The 21,648-nt window shown below is 41.3% G+C and overlaps 1 protein-coding gene across 1 annotated transcript in view; it reads left to right on the plus strand.

Moving 5' to 3' along the window:
* Positions 1-21,648, plus strand: part of TENM2 (teneurin transmembrane protein 2) — an 845,679-nt gene that overhangs the window by 502,386 nt on the left and 321,645 nt on the right. Inside the window, exon 3 of the mRNA XM_025042998.1 lies at positions 6,870-7,079. Within this exon, the coding sequence (XP_024898766.1) occupies positions 6,870-7,079 (210 nt within the window). The remainder of the gene's footprint in view (positions 1-6,869; positions 7,080-21,648) is intronic.

Consider the following 21,648-nt stretch of genomic DNA (forward strand, 5'->3'; position numbering starts at 1 on the left):
CTCTCACTCTCTCTCTCTCCCCCGGCCCCTCTCTCCACTGCTTGCGATATTCTTATAAATAAACTAAATATCTCTCACCATAAATGGTTTCTCTGGGACCCCGCATGTTTGATTTCTCATAATTTAACATAGAGACAGCTTATAGAACATGAAAATTTCATAATTCCAAAAGCAGAAAATCTGGAATTTATTTCCTGTTCTTCTGAGTAACTACATGATGATGGCCAAGTCAACTTTTCACATGAGTTCATTGACCAGTTTCAGGCAGGATGCTTTGAGTTCTAAGTGACAAAAACCAACTCAAGGTGACTTAAAGAAAAAAAAATTAGGGTAAGGTGGAGAATAAATTGGTTCATATATTAGAAAGTAGATGCTTGTAAACCAACTGGAACCAATAAGCCGAAAGTCTCCTTAGCTCCCTCTGGGTCCCTTGCATCTACTATGTGTCAACGCAGTTCTCCAGGCCTTATGTATATTATCACAAGAACACGTGAAGTCAGGTTTGTTTCAGAGAGGCCCAGAGAGGGTGAGTAAGTTGCTCAGACTCACACAGAAAGTGGCAGAGCTCAGACAGCCTGGCTCCAAAGTCTGTGCCTTCTCTACTTCTCACAGGGACTTTGGAGAACAGATGCATCAGGTAGGCCAAGAAGTTGGGAATCAATTGCAGAGCACAGAGAAACGCTGCAGACATGAAGACAGAAATGAACACTTGCAAAAGATGAGGAGGTGATCACATCTATTGGAGACCAGAGTTTCATTTGGAGCAGAGTAGAAATTCAGAATGGGATGAATTAGACTTAGGCTGGGGACTGGTACTGGGCGTGACCTGTTAGCAACTGTCCGGACAGCAGGAGGTGAGTGGCGGATGATCCAGCGAAGCTTCATCTGTATTTGCAGCCACTCCTCAACACCAGCATCACCGCCTCAGCTCCACCTCAGACCATCAGGCATTAGATTCTCATAGGAGCACCGGTCCCTGGTGCCAAAACGGTTGGGGACCGCTGGATTAGACAAAGAAACCATTTAGCTGGTGAACTTGAGTGGGAGGCAACTCCAGGTTTAGAAATAGCCCATCATAGTTTGGGTAGCTCGCAGACCTGAGTGTGCATCTTGGCTCGCCCTTTACGTGTGCTCTTAACATCCCTGAGCCTCTAAACAGGGTTGTGATCATGGTGGGAGGAGACTAAATGCAATTCCTGAGTCTGATACATAGCACATAAAATAGGCCGAATAGATGTGCAGTGACTTCATCCACATCCCATTCAGCTGGAGATGGGGAGTCCAGCAAGCGTTGTTGTCAGGCCTTGTGCCTTTTGTGGTTGTGGTGATGGCTGCCATGTACCTCCTCGAAGCCATCATAGCTTGATGAAGACTGTCCCATCACACAGCCCTCCTCAAGTGCCCCGTGCAGAACGAGGCAGAACTTGAAAAATCTGATGCGTTTGCCTTAGCAATGTTCTCATGGAACTCAAGAGCAAGCAGGATGATACTCCTAAAAAATCCACTCATTATAAATTAAAGGAGAGCAATATTTCATGCAGGTTTCGAAATTATTTCTATTTGCACACGTATTCCTGTACCTCACTTTTAAACACCTTCAAAACTAGTGGCTTCACAGACCCCAAGCATTTGGGTGGGATGAATAATTTAGTCAGATGTCTAAATAAACAGCAAGTCTTAGGATTATCCCCTAACCAACTGTTTTCCTTATGTTAATACTTTGCAGTACTCAACTTTAATACAAAGGCCCTGTTTTTGTAAGTCCTTGAACTTACGAAGCCACAAAAGATTTCCAGTTTTTAACTTAAGAATTGCTTGCTTTCTTTAGACATCATTTATTCTGTGAGAGCAGTCACTCTGGCTATTTCTAGAAGGAGCTTTGTTTCTACCCATAGTTAATTACCTCCTTAGGCTGACCTCTATGTGCATTCCAGAAGAGGACTGAGCTTGGGGTTCACAACTCATTCATTTTTTTTTTAGCAATCAGTCTTGTCTAATGGGAGAAATAGTGGGATGAACCATTCGAGGCTTGGATTTTGAAGTCAGACTGCCTGGATTCAAATCCCAGCCAGTCTGCCGTCTGCTAGCCTGCAGTGTTGGGAAAGTTAGTCCATCTAAGCCTCAGTTTCTTCACTAGAAAATGGAGATGATAATACTGCTTTGTTCGTAGGGAAGTTGTGAATGTTAAAACAGAAAAATGCATGCAAAATCTTAGCTCAGTTCTTAGCACAAAACAGATCACATACATAAGGGTAACAAAGTCATTGAACTTGTTCTTGTACATTTAATTGCTCCTGGTAACTTTTTTTTGTTTTGTTTATTTCTTTTTGTTTTTTTTTTTTTAAACTCAATCATGTCTCTGTGGTCCACCAAATATCCTGACACCCCATCACTGCATAGATCAATTATGCAGGGTCTACACAGAACATTTTAATATCTGCTTGCCATTAATCTTTTGAATGAAAAAAGAACCAGTTGTTTTAAGTAAATTTTGAGACCTGATTTGCAACACACCCTCTATCATAAATTAGGGGATATATTAACAACAGTTGGGCCGAGCAGCAATTTCATAAATAATATTTACTGCTCTGGGGATAGAAAGGAGATTGTAGCCCTTTAATCTTGGGTGGGAGAACTAAATCAAGATCCAAATCAATTTAAGGAGAAAAATGGTACTGTAATTGAGACAGTGGGAGTTAGAGCAATGTGACTTCAACCACAGATGGTGTAGGATAAAGTTTTCCAGTATGGCTGAAGCAGATGATAAATGGTCTGGAGCATGGCTGGCAAAGAAGCACTGTGCATCTGCCACCTTTCACCCACTGCTAGTCCATAGATTTTCTAATTGACGATGGCACTGTCCCCACTGAACCCAGGTCATCTTCAGAATCCTTCTCAGTGCAGCATTCCGAACAGCCACCACCAATGTATCAGTTACCACGGAACTGCTTTATCCAGCTGGGTCTTTTAATCGGAAAAATTTTGAGTTCGAAACTATCACATAATCTCATTTGGAAACAGATAAATTAGAAGAATTTGAATTAGTCCCCCCATTTTTAAGGTTGTGAGGAATCCAGTCACCACAAATAATTAGTTAGACTTTGATTTATGTGGGGATCTTGGAAAACACACACATACACACCCACACATACGCAAGACCATATGAGTTTAATGAATGACATATTGCTGCCTTTGCATGTTTCCTCTTGCTTTTTAATAGATCAGTTAAACATGGTTTTCTATATATTTTCCAGGGACTCTATACCCATTCAAAATGGACTTCAAACATAGTTTTGGGGGTCAGAGGTTCTCCCTAGTGCATAAACTAGGAACCAAATAAGTGCATAGTCCCTGGTTACATGCCCGTCCCACACTAGGTATTTTAGAAAGAAATCATGGTCTATAAAGTGAGCCTGTGTAAGTTCCAGCTTTCTCCCCTGTACTTTGGAACCTGTCTGTGTCTGTACAGATGGTCTTTGTCAGTTGGAATAGTCAGGGGGAAAAATGTAGCATAAATGAACAAAATTAGCAACTGACATAGCAAATAGACAGCAGCGTACAATCTGATTGGGGGCAGATTAAGGGACTGAGAAATTTCCCAAGTAATGAATGGTAGGTACCAGCAAGCAAAGTTTAAGATGCTACCAAAGCACAGATTTAAAGTAACAGGAATCACACAGTTCTGTGATGTGTATTTCAATACACCGAAGTAACCCCATTGTGTTATGACTGCTCTTCCATTGTCTGTATTTGTATAAATTAAAAAGCAGTTCTGTCTGTACTATATGAAATGAATTCATGCTGAACAAAATTTCAAAAAGTTCATATAAAGAATGATTTCACAGCAACTATCATATCAGCCTCCTGGAAAATTGCACTTGAACTTCAGTTCCACCTCAGTCACTCAAAGGAATTTAAAAATTGGCTTCCAGCCATCCTTGTTCTTCAACGTGCAGTCTCAGATATGCCTCAATACAAACTTTAAAGCCTATTGATTGTGAGTGGAAATCTGTTGCTACCAGAGCCTCGCTGCTAAATGGACGTCAACACGAACTTCACAGTGGCCTGGTCAGGACACCTCTGCATTCAGGAGCCTTGAAGAAGGCAGAGAGTAACACTGCGACGAAGAAGCCACTTTGAACTTCGTAACAAAATTACGAGAAAAGCTTTGAACTCTGCTGGATGATGGCTGCCATAAATGGTTATTCAAAGAAATGTTTCTGATTTGAAATCTTGAGAGTGCCTTGGGATTGGGAGCTGGGAAACCGGAACATGATTTCCTGTAAATCACCCCCTTTTTTTGTATGTCACCTTGTTCCTTTTTTGTCACCATGCTGTTAGGGAAAACACTCTGCAGAGCAGTTGGAGAGTGGATTTGGGACTAGACAAACCTGAGTTTGTCTCCTGGCCCATGTCACTTACCAGCTATACCATCTCACCTCTCTGTGCCTCAGTTTCCCCCACCTATGAAATGGGGATTATAATACCTCTAACCTCATAGGATTGTTTTGAGAATCAAATGAGGTAATATATATAAAGTGGCTAACACAGTGAGTGTCAGGTAGTCATTGCACAAAACATTAGCAGTTAAAATAATAACGATAGCTATTATTATTATTAGACAGAGACCTATGGGAGAAGGTGAGTACTGATTCTGGTGAAACTCTGAAGTGTTCAGTCTAACTTTGCTGGGTTATCTGGCAAGAATATCGTGCTTCATATTCTAGGCTCCCAGTTATGAATGCATTGAATTTTTCAAGTCAAACTCCATTTATCAGTTGGTCTATTTCAGGGGTGATTCTGGGCAGTAGTTGTGTTCCTGGGAAGTAGCCCCTAACATTTAGGAGTGTCTTATCTCCTATTTCTTTTTTCACTACCACCCTTAAAAGGGTAAGAAGCTAGTGGTTCGATGCCTCTGTGCTCTTGGTCATCAACTTTCCTCCCACCTAAGTTCCTTTCTTCTTCTTTTGAAGATTTCTCAGGCACCACCATTCCCAGGGTTCCTCACCTCTACCTCTACCTGGCCAGGCTGGACCAAGTGTCCCTTTTTCCACCCCACAGCACCATATCTTTACACACTACCGTCCTGCTCTTTATCACGTGGCAGTGAAGTGACATCCTGTCTGCCTCCCCTGCTGTACCGTGAGTTCTCTGAGGGCAGGAATGATGCCTTGCTTATTTTTGCTTCTACAGTGTCTCAGAGGGCACATAAGAGGCATCTGTACATTATATTGAGCCAAACTGATCTATCAACAACATTTCACACAGTGAGGAATAGATTGGGAAATGCAATTATAAAAGCAACGACAAAAATTGGCATTCATTTGAGGTGCCTGAAACTGTCTCCCCATATATAGTACATCTAAAAGCAGGAAAACATATTGATTCTGACTCAGGAGCTTGTTGTCTGAGTTGAAACTCAAACTCGACTCTTCCATTTGCTTTCTCAACACCTTACCCTTTCCTCTGTACTCCTGGCTTTGGGGCATATCCTGTGGGCTGCTACTCCTGGCTCATCTTTCTGAGCTTCCCAAATGAACCAACCAGCAGGCAACACTTGCGAGGACCATCCGATGTAAGGGTAACTTGGGTGAAAGTACACATGGCAATTATCTGCAGCAATCTGGCTGCCAGGAGCTCCTCGCCATGTGAACAGAGAGGTTGACGCAGCCTTCCATGCGGGAGGACTTCTTGACTCAAGGGCAATGCCAAATCACTGCACATCTCCCGCCAGGCTGGCTGCTCCTCTTCGTGGCCTGAAGTGGCTGTGCTGCTATTTATAGGAATTTCCTGTGATACACCTCCCCCCACTCCAAAAAAAAAAAAAAAAACCTCATGGTGGAGAGAGTAGGGGCATCGGTCAGCTCTTTGGGATGCAAATGTGTCACCCTTTCCACCTCTCCTCCACTCTAATCTAAACTAATTAATCTGGTTTTAGCCTACTTCATTTATTCATTCGTTCAAGTACTGTTTGTTAGGAAGACATCAAGGATGCAAGAGTGAATAAAATAGACAAAGGTCCATCTTCCGATGGTAACAAAGGCTATGAACATATTTAAACAGGCTAATTAATAGGCTAGAGAAGATAGGTGAGCAACTTTCAAAAAGACAATCAGGGAAGGCTCGAATGAAAAAGCGGGACTGTGAAAATTAGTGGGGTGGCAGATGGGGGAGAATGTCCCACAGAGGGGACAAGAAGTGTAAAGTCTGTGAAGGTGGAATGATGGGGCCTGTTCAGGCAGCAGAAGTAAAGATGGCCACTTTGGCTGGAAAATGAGGGGCCAAGCGGAGAGGGAAATGAAAGGCAGCTAGTGTCAGAGTAGGCAAGACACAGAGGTCACCCTAAAGAGTTGGGATTTCTTTCTGCATGCCACAGGAGGCCACTGGCAAGTGCCAGGCAGGGGCACGATATGACCTGGTCTCTATCTTTAAAATGCCGTCCTGGCTACAGAGAAGACATGGGGACAATTGAGAGTAGATGGGTGTGTGACAAGAGTGGACACAGGGAGATCAGCCAGGAGGCAGTTGAGTGAGAGATGATGTGGATTTAGGTTAGGACAGCAGCAAGGGACAAAGAAAGAAGTGGACATTTTCCAGACTGGTTCCATGTTGGCTGCGTAGATGGCTATGTCTACTCATGCCGGCTTTCTGAAACATGCAACTAATTACTGGTAGTGTGAATTTAGCCATTCGGAGAGACATCACACCACTCGAAAAAATACATCTGGAACATTTTCTTTTCTTTCTATCCTCTTTTTTTTTTTTTTCCCCCAAGGTATTTTTACTGCAAGGTGGTTTCAATGTAACTTTCTCTGAATGCTCTCATGACACTCATTGCTGACCTTTGACCCCTCTGTCCTCTTTCCCAGGTCGTCCCATTCCACCTACATCCTCGTCTAGCCTCCTCCCATCTGCTCAGCTGCCTAGCTCCCATAATCCTCCACCCGTTAGCTGCCAGATGCCATTGCTAGACAGCAATACCTCCCATCAGATCATGGACACCAACCCTGATGAGGAATTCTCCCCCAATTCATACCTGCTCAGAGCATGCTCAGGGCCCCAGCAAGCCTCCAGCAGTGGTAAGGAAAACTGTGGTGTCTGAATGTGCGGTGTTGTGTGCTTGACAATGTGCGTCTCCAGCAAAATGACAACTTTGAAACAAGGGCCGGGGAAAAGTTGATGTGGGGGAAGTATCAAGGTGAAACACGTTGGTGGTTTTGTGGCATTGCAGTTCCAGGGCACACTTGTTGAAGGTCACAGATAAGGCTTTGCTTATCTGAACGGAGTTTGCTTATTCCTTCCTCTTTGGGCAGGAAGGAATTTGCCCACTGCTGCACGTGAGAACACGCCGGTCTCAAAGGTAACGTGCAAAGAGACAATAGAATGTGACTTTTGTATTATTATGATTCTGGTCATAGCCAGGTGACCCTGGAACCCTTCATATGCCCAGTTTATGTGCATCTCAGATCTCTTGTTTTTGATGGTTGGCTTCTGACGTTTCTTCCTTGTTTGTTTAGGTGATTTTGCTATGAAAATGTGTTCCCTTGACATGAATACGGAACGTCTTTCTGAGTCTGAGGTGTTTGGGTGGTGACTTCCCCTATAATCCTTTACTTGTGCCACTGTACTTGAATTTAGCAAGCTGGTCACGTGGTACCATGATAAGCACTGCCTCTAAATCCCTAATTCTCATTGTGGCTTTCATATTCACAGAGCAGAGAAATTGGTCCTGGAGTTCTATCCCACTTTTGAGGATTTCGTGGCTATTGCCTTAGCTCTCAACCTCAAATCTTAGGTGAAATTGCCCCGGGCCCAGCAATAATCATGATTTCTCCTGTTGGAGATACATTCAGAAAACACAAGAATGTAGGAGTGAGCAGTTTCTAGGGTTATGTACCCATGGCCCAAGGGGAGACATTTGTAGATATTAATTGCTCCTGACTCAAAGGTTTTGGAGTTATCTTCTGAACTGGCCACTCATGGTGTTCACTAATGTGTCCTGTCAAAACCATACATTGCTTTTCATGCCAAGACTGTTCTCTGATGAGACTGTGCTTTGGCTCTGTCCATGAGTGTATTCCACCACTGGCCTCAACCTCTGCAATTAGAGAGAAACTCCTAAATACATTCAAGATGATTCATTCTGGAGATGGAATGATGAACTGCTCCTTATGATGGCCCATGCCCTTCTTCAAAGCCAGGCCTGATATATTTAGTAAACTCATATTCTTTTTCAAAAAAAATTACCTAATCAAATCTCTCATCAAATGAGCAATCCATTGTTGATATTATGAAGGCCTTTAATCTACCATAAATCTTTATTAGAACTCATCAGAGCTTCTAGTTTGAGAGAAATGTGATTATGGCACTCTTAAAATGACATTACATCATTGGGGTGATTGGTTTATCATTTGGAGAAGAGACATCAATCATAACTAGCATAACCACACAGTAAATGAATTCAACCTTTCTACCGCAGAACAATGACACTGTAATTGCTCAAAATCAGGCTTAAAATGAAATCGGAAAATGCTCTTTCTTCAAATATGATGTTAACTTAATGGAATATATTATGAAAAATCATGTTTGAGGAAATTCTATGTAATTAAAAATATGTGGAAATATATTCCCTTTTTCTTTCATCAGAACCTGATTTTAGCTACAGAACCATTTTTTTTTTTGCTGCAGAGATTATGTTGCATTTAATTGAACTATCCTCACTTATGTTTTGCTGCTTTTTATTTCATACTATGTAATCGTGATGAATATTGTATTATGAAGGACAAGAGGCTTTTGAAATGAGGTGCACCTGCTGATAGCTTTTTAAAAACAGACAATTATTAGCGAGAAAATGAGCTTTAAAAACTATATCCTTTTATGCATATATGGATACCCAAGCAAAGATGACTTCCTTAAGAGAGGTCAGTTCGTATTTCGGAGCAGTCTACAATGTATTCTTAGTGATAATGCTGTGAGTGATTTCTTTTCTTTCGGATGTTGTTTCTGATTGTAAGTTGTTGATAGGGTATTTTTGTTGGCTTTATGCCTAATCAAGACCTCATTTTGGTGGACACAACAGATCTGTATATTCAGAGGCAAACTGATCCATTTTTCATCACTCACACCAATTTGTTCAGCTCAGTTAAGATTGATAGGGATTTAAGCTTCAGAAACAGGGGAAAATGTCACAGAAAATTTGAGGGTCCATTTTCATCCCAAACAAGAGCTGTGCTGATATGATTACTTCACCTAAGGGGTGAAGACCCCATTGCGCAGTACCCTTGTTTTCAGAGCACACTTACCTGAGGACGTAAAGCTCTCACCAACAGGCAGGCAGTCATTCAAAATTCTAGACTCTGACTTAGCTAAGGTGAGTGACAATCAAATTCATATATGTGTGCATTCACATCTGTGTGTGTGTGCGTGCTCGCGCGTGCACGCCCATGTGTCTTATGGAATGGATTTGGGGTCCAGGACAAATTGAGGATTCTATCAAGATCTGAATGCAGTGGCCATGAATTTAAATTTGACATAAAGGATTGAAAATAGAGTTTGACACGGAAGATGCAAAGTGCAGAAATGTTCCTGGGTATCCTAAATTGAGTTTGATGACAAGGACTGGATTTGGGGGGTGGGTGCCATGGCACTAACAAAGTGACCATGTCATGGGTTGCGTTATGTTTAGTTGGTTAATTACACAGAATTCTTTTTAGTCAGTCTCTTGGCAATGACCTTGTGTCCTGAAGATCTGGTATCGATTTGGTCTATCTCTTTCTTAGATGAAATAAAACCCCCTCCAACACAGTCAGCCCATACATGACAGTGAAAAATTATTTCCTGCTGTCCTCTTACTGTTTCTGTTATTATCTGACATTAGCGAAGCCCTTCATTGATGAGTCGCTGTTCACATTTCCCGCCCTAAGAACCTTTGTTCTATAGATACAAGCTGGACATAAACTACACAACTAAAATGTTTTTGACAACAAGAAAAGCTCCTTGAAGCAACAACAAAACTTTACGTTTATGGCTTGACTGTCATTATTTTCTATGACTGTACTGCATTCTTTAGTGGACGGTACTAAAATCTCGGCACCTTTGGAGCCAAATTGCTGTAACCTTTGATCTATGCCATTTGAGCAGGTACTCAGGTACGGCTAGTGAGATGCTCAAAAGAGTGGCATTTCCCTTCCCCTCGAGATATCCAAGTTCCAGCAAGTGGCTCTTCCTGTGTTCCGCCTTCTGCCTGGCCAGGTGAGCTCCAGAGATATTTCTTATATACATCAGTATAATATCAAATCCTATGAAATAACTCATCTGGAAAAAATAATCTGGATCTGAGTGGCAGCATAATAGTGGTCCCCACAGATGCAAGAATGATAAGCTACCCTCCAAATCAGAATAGGGTTTGCACTTTGCTCTCAGCATTTGAGGCAGAAAACATTCGGGCAGCCACACTGCAATCAAAGGCATTGGTTTACCTCTGCTCTCATAAAAGAATGAGTTTTAGTTTTCTTAAAAGTCTAAATAAAGGGGTTTAGAACACTCATTAGTAACATCAAACCATACAGAAGACATGTAACCAGGATGCCTCTGCCAGGTCCCTTTCAGCCCCTCTTATGTGGCAAGAAAGCTGTCCTAGCTGGAGGGTCTCAGTTTGTAACTAAGCACGTTAACTATGCCCTGGTCCTTTTTAAAATCTCAGTGCCTTGGTTAATTCTAATGAAAACAGTACATCAAAACCAGCAAGATTTGGGTTGCTTAGAGTGGTCCAAGAATTCAGTTGCCTAGCTAATTAAATGATTGTCTTCTTCATCTAGCACTATAAAGCAAAAAAGCTTCAGTTATTCATTCACTCATTTAGCCATCCATCCATCCTTCCATCCATTTATTTATTCATTCCTTTTCTTACATCTCCCCAATAATTTGTGAAAGCTTATGACAATTTTTTTAAAAAAACTGGAAAACTATACTTCGATAATGTAATAAAGGTATAGGAAAAATCTAGAGGGAAAAGCATACAGATAGGCTCATATATGTAAAGTCCTGTTCTGTTATTTAAGATCGACGAATACTTGATTCGAAGCTTCCTAGAAGCCAAAGCAAAAAGAGAAACAGAGAAAGAACATGATACACAACATCCATGAGATAAAAACAAATCGGCTGTTTCAGGGAAATACTGCGAATCCTCATAGTGAGGCCAGAAAGGAATTCCTCTGAAAGGAGACAATTCTAGATGGCCAAATTAATGTGCTATAATGCATATAGTAAAGAATTTCCTGTCAGGATTTCTTATAACCTCCCTCCACATAAACCATAGGAAGCCTTTTCAATTAAAAAAAAAAAAATGTTCTACAAATATCCAAAATTTGCACAGCCCAAGGACAAAACTTGATCCATGGATACACCTTAGTTCTATAAAGAACCGTATAAACTGCATGTCCCGTAGACAATAGACCTTAGATGTCATTTCTCATAACTAAATTTTTATGGGAATTAGCTAACCATGAGGTTATAGTCACCACCCAGACCCTAAAAAGTAGTTGTTCTGTTACAAATTTGTCTTGACAGCCGTAGAGAGGTTAGACTTTAGATCCTCTCATGAAAACTAAAGACAACCTTATTTATTGGGCATCTCCCATCAGCCATGGGGCTGAATTTAAATGGAGAAGAAGGGAATCTATAGTATTTTTTTCTAATTAATGAAACTTCTTTCCCTTATATGTTTTAGGTTCCGTGAAGAATTTTTCCTCTAATATGTTATAAATTTTCTTGCCTTCTTAAGCAGATTATGCCCACTGTGATTTAATTTAGTTTAGAATTTCCAAAATAGCTCACAGCAATTATTATGCACATTGATGATTGTGCTGTGCTGATAATACCAACTCATTTTTTTAAGTCATTGTACATTGTGAGGCTGCTTATCCCACCTCTTCTAGGGCACTGCATTTTAACTTTATAGTCTGTTCTTTCTATGCTTTTCTTTCTCTTCTTGGCTTCACTCCACCGTACAGAGACCTCCTGGTCCTGGTATCAGGTCCTTCGTTTTATTAATTTATGGCCTCCATCATATATTATGAAAAAATGGGTAAGGATGGGGAAGGAAGGTAGATCATGTCTCAGCTTGTGGGAATATACTTCTTTTAGAAAGCATATTCAATATACCTATATCTGACTTGTTTTGCCTGTTTTTAGATATGTTAGAACTTTGTATTTCATCAGGAAATGGGAAGGTTTTGAAAATAGTATTTAATCACATCATGACTAGTAGAGGCAGGGCCAATCCAGGAAACCCAATAGGATCCTCGGCTAACGGAGACTGCACCTGTCCAGGAGAAGCTTCATTGTCACTCTGGATTCTGGGCTCGGGAAATTAAGTCCCAACATCATTTGCTTTCCTAAGTCAGATTTCTTTTGTGTGTGACCCGCTGGGTCCCCAGTTCTTCTTCTGTCAGTTTGTATGTCTGGGTCAGACATGCAAAGCTACCTGGCACCCAGGCAGTGGTGTAGCCCTTGCTGCCTCATCTCCAGAGCAGTTCCCAGCCCCCCAGGCAGTGCAGGCCAAGTTCAGTGAGCTGTCTCAGGGCTGTGAAGGGCACAGAAACAGCCCCCAATCTTGGTCCAAATGCACAGCCACACCAGATTTGGCTTTCAGCCCGAAGCCCTCTCCCCCTCCACGCCAGCTGCTATGCTAAGCACTCTGTACACCTCACTTCGTTAACCTTTATTTAACCCCACCGTTGTATCCATTTTATTGATGAGAAAGCCGTGACACAATGAAGTTCAGTAACTTGCCCAAAGTTGCAAAGCTGGGAGGTGAAGGACCTGAGTTTCAAACACAATCTTCTAATTCCAAGGACTTTTCCCCTTCCCGCCCTGTTAAATGTTAACCTCTAAAATATTTGTGCGGCTTATTGAGATGTATAGAAGACAATGAAAGCATCATATTAAGGGACATTGGTCATTCTATGGTCTGATACATGTGGGAAGCAAGAGTGTGCTTGGAAAGCTCTAAAGTGGAACTTGGGTTTTCTGTCTCTAGTTCACCGCATGATCTTCAGTGGGTCATTAAAACATCCCGCACTCAGTTTCCCCACTTGCGTAGGGTGGGCATTGGCCGGAAGGGCCTCCCAGCGTCCCTCCTTGCTCTAACGCTCTGTGTTTGTAAGTTCCCTGCATCCAGCTAGATCAGGCTGTCCCCGCATTTACAGGCCCTCTGACCCCTCTTCCTGGACTGTGGATTTCACTCCGCCCTCTCGGCCATTGACAAAACTGAGATCCACACAGTCATGCAAAGCAGCTCCTGGCAGTTTCCTTGCTGTAGCTGGAAAGCGTGGTTTGGAGTCCTATGACACTTGGTTGAAAACGCTGAAGGCAGCCAGGGGAAAAAGCGTAGCATCACCACCGCTGACCAGTGCGCCTCAGCCCGCCTCTTAAACAAGGTCTCCACCCTGAGAACTGGGAATTGATCGTCCTCGGGACTCTGTGGACACTGCTAACTGACCCAGCCGTGTAGCAAACAGAGATTGGGCCTTTGCTTTTCACTTGTCCCTTCTTTTGTACCCCACACTCCCCTACCCTCGTGCGCACGCACGTGCGCGCGCGCACTCACACACAAGTAGTTTGTAGGTCCAGCGATTTCCAGCCTGGCAATTTCCACACCACAGTGCATGTGAGCTCACAAGCAAGACGGACAGGTGATTCCTTTGGAGATACACACTATGGAAGTGACATACAGCCCAGAACTGCTCCTGCTCAGCAAATAATCTAGCTATTGACAAAATTCTCAAGATCGATAAGCACTGTGTACATTCCACCTCTCCGTCTCCGTCCCTGGCTTCTAGGTACATACAAAAAGTTGTCCTGGGCAAGATGTCCCGGGGGCTCAGTGTGACATCTTAACAGTTCCCTACCCTAGCGATTTTTACCCAGAATCTTCAGCTTCTCCCAAATTCCTTTAAAGACTACAATTAATTCTAACTGGCTTCTCTGCATAATATTCAAGAGCCACTTTAAAATGTGACCCCAGTCCCTTGTTAGAGATGTCTCGATTCTCTGTTAAATGAAAGAATAGATTTCTTTTCTCAATGGGCAGTTATAGCCTCAGCCCCTGGTGATCCTCTTAGACTCCTCCCAAAAATGATAATTAAAAATCACTATATTCTTAAAAATGGGGACTCTGAAGTCCATACTACTTGCCTTCAAATCATAGCTAACTACTTTCTAACACTATGACCTTGAACAACTTACTTAATCTGTATCTCAGTTTTATTTGTTGTTGTTGTTGTTGTTTTGTTTTGCTTTTTATCTGTAAAACAGGACTAGAGTCTACAACTCCTCAGATTGTTAGGAATATTAAATAACATTCGGATGCATCTAAGTATCTTGAAAGGAGATTTAGAGAGTTGGAACAGAGATCAAGTTTGATATTGTTTACTTTTTAATTTAAAAACACCTAGTATGATAAATACGGATAACAGGAAACTTACCATTTTTACCCTTTTTAAATGTACAAGTTCTACAGCCTAAGTCCCTTCACATAGTTGTGCAGCCAGCACCCCTTCTGTCTTCAGAACATTTTCATCTCCAACAGAACTCTGAGCCCATGAAACTCTGACTCCCCATCCCCCTCCCCCAGGCTGACCACCATCCTTTTATTTCCTCTTCCTAGAATTGGATGGCTGTAAGTACTCATGTAAGCGGAATCATACAATATGTGTCCTTTTGTGACTGGCTCATTTCGCTTAGTTTAATGTCTTCAAGATTCATCCATGTTGGAGTATATGTCAGAATTTCCTTCCTTTTTAAGGCTGAATAATATTTTGGTATCTATATATCACTTATTTTTGTTTATGCACTCATCAGTGGATACTTGGGTTGTTCCCACCTTTTGGCTATTATGAATAATGCTGCTGTAAACACTGATGTACAAATTCCTGTTCGAATGCCTGCTTTGACTTCTTTTGGGTGTGTACCCACAAGTGGAATCACTGGATCAGCTAGTAATTCTGGGTTTAATTGTCAGACAACATGCTATAATGTTTTTTACGGTGGCTACACCATCTTACATTCCCACCAGCAATGTACAAGCTTACAGTTTCTCTACATTCTTGCTAACACTTATTTTCTGTTTTTGTTTTTGTTTTTGTTTTTTATAGTAGCCATCCTAATGCATATGAAGTGGTATCTCATTGTGGCTTTGGCTTGCATTTCCCTAACAATGTAATGATGTTGAATATCTTTTTATGTACTTATTGGTCATTTGTGTATCTTCTTTGGAGAATTGTCTATTCGGGTCCTTTGGCCACTTCTTAATCAGGTTGTTTGTTGTTTGTTGTTGTTGAGTTGTAGAAGTTCTTTATGTATGCTGGACATCAATCACTTATTAGAAATATGATTTGCAAATATTTTCTCCCATTCTGGCAGTTGCCTTTTGACTCTGTTCAGTGTCCTTTGATGTGCAAAAGTTTTTAATTTTGGTATTTTCCAACTTATCTGTTTTTGTTTCCTAGACTTTCAGTATCGTATAACATTTTTAAGGACTTATTTCATAATGGCCTTAAAAATGTTATACGATACTGAAAGTCTAGGAATGTATAACATTTTTAAGGACTTATTTCATAATGGCCATCGTTCTAATTATTTTTACAAATGTTAACCCATTTGTACACAGTGCTTATTTCATCGTTCTAATTATTTTTACAAATGTTAACCCATTTAATCCTCATCACCGAGAAAGATAAAAGCAGCCCTTGACTCTGGGGGCTGGCCTGGCACTAACATCCAGGCGTCAATGCTCTTAGGAGCTAGCCTGGCATTCTCAGCTGGGTTATGGTCTTCTCTTCTTGACCATAAACAATCTTGCAGAACACAACACTCAGCAAGGCCACTCTGTGACTGGGATGAAATGAGATAAAGTAAAAACAAGTTCACTTTATAACATGGCCCAAACATGGATAGAAACACAAACACAAAAATACAAAGCATCCCCCTCTCCAAGCTAAAATGCGTAACTGTTCTTTTTCTACCAACTACAGTTTTAGACTCTTCTAGTCAGCCCTTCCCATAGATAAAATATATCGAGATGTCAGACCATAGAATTATCCCCACTCTGCGGCATCAAAATCAGAGTGAACCTATTTCTTTGAGCCCTTCCTAAAGCCACCTATCACAGCCCTTTCGAATACCCTCCTACTGAAGCACCCATGGCTCTTCACTGTGTGTCTGCTCCCTCCTTGCGATGAGTTAATCAACCCAACTTTGATCACATTGTGCCTTTGTTGGTGTTGTGGCTGGAGGACATTGACACCATTACACTGTGGTTTGGGATAATCATCATCCCTATTTTACAGCTGGGAAAACTGTGGCACAGAGAGGTTAAATAACTCGCCTAAAGATACATAGAGATTAAGCAGTATAACAGGAACTTGACCCAAAGAAATCAATCTCCAGAGTGATAAATATGTAGAAATTTAAGTAGTTTTTTAAGAGCACAACACCAGAAAAAAAAAAAAAAACACAAACAAAAAAATGCACACACACATATATATATATACACACACACACATATGTATATGTATATGTATATACACACACACACATACTCAAAAGATAAAAAATAGTCAGTGTGTTACATGGCTCAGCTCGGAGTAGCATTTGCATGGCCGTAATGATGTATAAACATTGAATTGCGATCTAAGCATTATACCAGGAGGAGAGGGAAATGGAAAAGGTACATATGTGGACTGAGCAAGTCAAGGAAAAAGCCAGATCTGCATCTTCTATAGCAAGAAGTTCCTAGATAATGCCTAAAATTGAAAATGCAAGAAATAGCAGCAAAGCATATTATTTATAATCTAGAGATAAAAAATAATAATCAGCTAAAAAACAAAAACAAATGTGGTTGCCTCTGGGAAGGAAGAAATTGATGGTATGGAAAAGAATTACTATTTTTGAACCCAAACATTGTATAACTATTTGATTCTTTAAACTACATGCATTTTTCTTTTGATAAAAAGAAAAAAAATAAGAAAGTACAAGAGATTGGGCATGCAGAACACTTAATACAATGTTAGGACCCTAAAGTGGTAGCTGTTTAATATTCTCAGATATATTTCATTCCACAAATACGTAGTGATTAGGGGCTATGAGTCTGAGATGACAGAAGTTGCTATGAACATGAATGGTTAGGCACTGGAGCATTTTTACTGAATCTGGAGATTTGTCTGCAGCTACTTCAGTTGATTTGGGAGCCCTGTGGAGTTGTTAGGGATTTAGCTCTTTATCCCAACCCAGCCCCTAGCCTTGTTGAAGAATTTCAGGCTTAGGATGGCACGAGACAAAGAAGATACTGTAACTACCGTTCCTCCTCATTGCTAACCCAGTATCTATCTAAGCACAGGTCCCATCTTTTCCCCAAAGCTTTCCCAACCAACTCTGCCCAAACAGAGGGAGTCAGACTTGCACAACAGTCTTATCGTCCGCCTTATTCAATTTAGCACCTCATTACATTCTGATTTGTAATATTCTCTTGGTATTTCATGCATATAAGTCACTTGTGTCAACATTAGACTGTCACCACTTAAAGACAAGGGTCATTTCTTTGGTCTTTTTGTATCATTTAGCACTTGGTGCAGGTTGAGATGTGTTCAAGACGTCCTTATTGGTCTAGCTTTAAAAGGGCAGTGGTAGACTGGGGCAACAAAAAGGAGGATACATTCTAGCTTGGGCCTATTGACTGCAGATCATTAGAATGTTTTCAGATCTGAGATCATTCATGATTGTGGGTGTGAGCTTGATCGCTGTTAGAAAGAATGGAAAAGGCACCATGGGACATGATGAGAAAAGATGCACGTTTGTCTAATCTAGTCTTCCTTGGATTTAAGGAATGTGTTTCTCTTCGTTCTTTTTAGTAACTGCTCTCCTGAGCTGATGGCACCTTTGAGATAGTTGCCTTTAACAATAAGTTTTGAGTGATGCAGCCATTATCTAGGGAACTAGCCTAGGGAATGCATGGCCTCAGCATCTGTATTGGTTTCCTTGGCTGCCATTTTCAACGCACTGCAAATTGGTGGCTTACAACAACAGAAATATATTCTCTCACAGTTTAAGAGACTGGAAGTCCAAAATTGAGATGCTGTCTGACCCATGCACCCTCCAAAGACTCTAGGGAAGAATCCTTCCTTGCCTCTCCTGGCTTCCGGTGGTCTCTGGCAACCATGACATTCCTTGGTTATAGCAGCCCATCTCCAATCTCTGGATCCATCTTCATGTGGTCATCTTCTCCCTGTGTGTGTGTCCCTGGATCTCCACATCTCTCTGTCCCTGTAAGAACAGCAGTCATTGGATTTAGGGCTCATCCTAATCCAGTGTAACATATTAATTACATCTGCAAAGACCCCATTTCCAAATAAGGTCATATTCCCAGGCACCAAGGATTAGGACTTCAAACTATCTTTTTGAGGGGCACAATTTAACCCTCATCAGCATTCAGTCAAATACGAAGCGGGACAGAGCTACCAGATGTTGGGTGCAGGAGCGGAGTTGAGGCTTCCTTATTTCCATCAATGAAAAAAGTGTCATCCCTCTTCTCTCTCTCTTATTTTCTTGATCCCATCTGGTCCTACCTTCTCCCTGTATTAAGTGTTTCTTCTCTGAAAGATCTTTGCCAACAGGATTTAAATATGTGGGAAATTATTCCTCTCCTTTACAGAAAAATTTCTCAAAAGAGTTGTCCTACCCACCCGCCCCGCTCTTCTATCTCAGTTCCCATTCTGCAGCCTCTTATTTTTACTTATTTGGTAACTATTTTTACTACATTCACAAATAGCCTCTTGTTTGCTGAATTTAGTAAACATCTCTCATCATACCTCACACTTCCCTCCTTCACGACTCCTTCCTCCTGGATACGCCCTTCCCTTGGTCATCAGTGATTCTGCATTCTTCTTCTTCTCATTCCTATGTTTCTGGCCACTTCTGCCTTCCTATGAATGTTTCCTTCTGTTTATCCCTTAAATGCCAAGGTATCTGTAAGTTCAAACTCAAGCTCCTTTTCCTTTACTTTTAATGTGTTCTCCCATGGGCAACCACCTGCACTCATGACTAAAATTACTACCTACGAGTTTATGGCCCTGATGTCCATTTCTCCAGGTTGAATCTTTTACCCAATGTCTCTGAATGTCCCCTGGGTATTTCAACTAGGATGTCCAATAGACAATTCAAAAACAGCAGTTCTGAAGTGAAACTCAACACATGTATCTAAAACATATTCTTCCATTTAATCTTCTCCGGTTTCCCTCACCTCAGTGCATACACCTGTCATCTCACCAGCTGCTCAAGCCAGAAACCCAGAAACCATCCTTCCTATTCCTCAGTTCTACCTAGAATAAATCACCAAGCCATGTCAAGTTTACCTCTCAAATATTTTTATATCTCTGCCACCACAACCTAGCTCACGTTGCAATTATCTTTGGCCTACAGATCTAATTGGTTTTCATTGGTCCTTTTTATTTTTCATCTTTCTATCTTCTAATCTGTTCTCACAATTTACTTAGCAGAGTTTCCATAAAATGCGTATCTGAACAAGCGTCTCTGCTTCTCAACACACTTCAGTGGAGCCCCCTTCTTCCCTAGATATAGTCTATCCCTGTTGGCATATCGAAAAAGGCTCCTGTGCAATTCCCAGTCCCCATCTCTCACCCTCACCCTACTGGGTATGTAGTTGGTGAATACGCCACGTTCGCGCCTAAGGGTCTTTGCACACAGTGATGGTTTCTCCAGGAAGTCTTTCTGGTCTCCCAGACCTGGGTTGTTCTTCCTTCCATTGTTCTTCCTCCCAGGTCTCCTCTGTTGTCGAACACACCATTTGACTGCATCTAACACTGGATTTAAACTCTCTGAAGACAGGAACCAGTCTCCCTTGTGTCCCATTTTACTCTATGCATGTAGCTAGCACAGTGCCTGGCACAGAGAAGATACTCAATCAATATTAGAACACAGGAAGAGTGAATGAAGTCAGGGGAGGGAGGAAAGGTATGCAGAAGGGATTTTTGGTCTCCAAAGACTGGTCCAAGGACGTAGTGGCGGTGGACCCTGGCTCGTGAACTGGTTCCTTCATTCTGCACAGAAAAGGTAAGGAATTAAGAAGGTGGTCCTAGCCGATGGAATAGTGAAGTGTGGGTGGCAAAAAAAAAAAAAAAAGCAAGAAGCTATTAAGAAGGCTAATACAGTTCATGTTTAAACTCTAGAACCTAAATAAACTAGTATAGAAAAACTCTTTTTTGTGGCGCTTTAAAATTCTAGTACAGTAGTCCCCCCTTATCTAAGGATTCACTTTGGTTTCCATTTCCCACGGTCAACCGTGGTCTGAAAATATTAAATGGGGAAACTCCAGAAACAAACAATCCAGAAGTTTCGAATTGTGTACCATTCTGGGTAGCATGATGGACTTTCTCGCCTTTCCACCTAGGAAGTGAAGCATCCCTTTGTCCAGTGTATCCACACTGTATATGCTGTCTACCCATTTAGTAGCACTTAGTAGTTACCTGATAGACTGTCCCTCATGTTAAGGAACCTTCATGGTACCCTAGTTTGACATCACAACACCTGCATCATGCACCTCACTCCATCTCATCACGTAGCACTACATCATCTCACTTCATTGCAAAAAGAGTAAGTACAGTGTGAGAGAGAGACCACATTCACATAGCTTTCATTACAGTGTATTGTTATAATTGTCTTATTTTGTTATTACTTTCCATCGTCAGTCTCTTACTGTACCTAATTTATAAATGAAATGTTATAATAGGTATGTATAGGAATAAACGTAGCATACATATGGTTCGGTAGCATCTGAGTTTTCAGGTATCCAGTGAGGGTCTTGGAACATATGCCCCATGGATAAAGGGGACAGCTGTATCAACCCTTAGGTCAATCCCAGCCCTCTCTTTTGTCATTTTTCTGTCAAATCTTTTATTATTTCTGTTTTTTATTATCCTTATTCCTTTCTGGTGCTTGTAAGTCCAATGATGAAAGGGCACACACATTCTTGATTCTGAAGCATTTAGGCAGTTATCACTTAAATTAATGTTTTCTGCTAGAGTTGTATTTTAGTGGAAAACAATAATTGTTTCTAAGACAGCATCTTGGAGTTGAACCAATTCTATCAGTGAACACTCATCCGTGGAAAGCTAACAATAAAGGCAATGATCAATCGCTCTTTTTTTCCTTTTTTCTTGTACTCCAAAGACAGTCTTCGCAACCCTTTGCAAAATAAAAAAAGGAAAAAGGAAAAAACCCACAAAGCTGATGGTGTAGCATCTTTGTCACACCTCAGCAGAACGATCAGTGCCCCGATTTATGCAAAAAGACCCCTGATTTATCTCTATCACACTTTCTTATTCCCACCCTCACTTAGGAGTTACCAAGTTGCGTTTGTGTAAGTTATGACCTTACGAATTTCTGCTTTTGAATTGTGTCGATGTCCAACTGTGGACTGAGAGGTGGGGACGGGACTCATATTCCTTCATGCCAGCTCCCCAAATAGTTCCAATGCATTTGGTGGCATTCACACTTGACTGGAATCGCATTTCAGTCGGTTCCGTCTGATGGATGCTGTGTTTTCTTCCCGTCTGTGGTAATGGAGCACTCTTT

Source organism: Pteropus alecto, unplaced genomic scaffold, assembly GCF_000325575.1.
Source record: "Pteropus alecto unplaced genomic scaffold, ASM32557v1 scaffold40, whole genome shotgun sequence".
Lineage (NCBI taxonomy): Eukaryota > Metazoa > Chordata > Mammalia > Chiroptera > Pteropodidae > Pteropus > Pteropus alecto.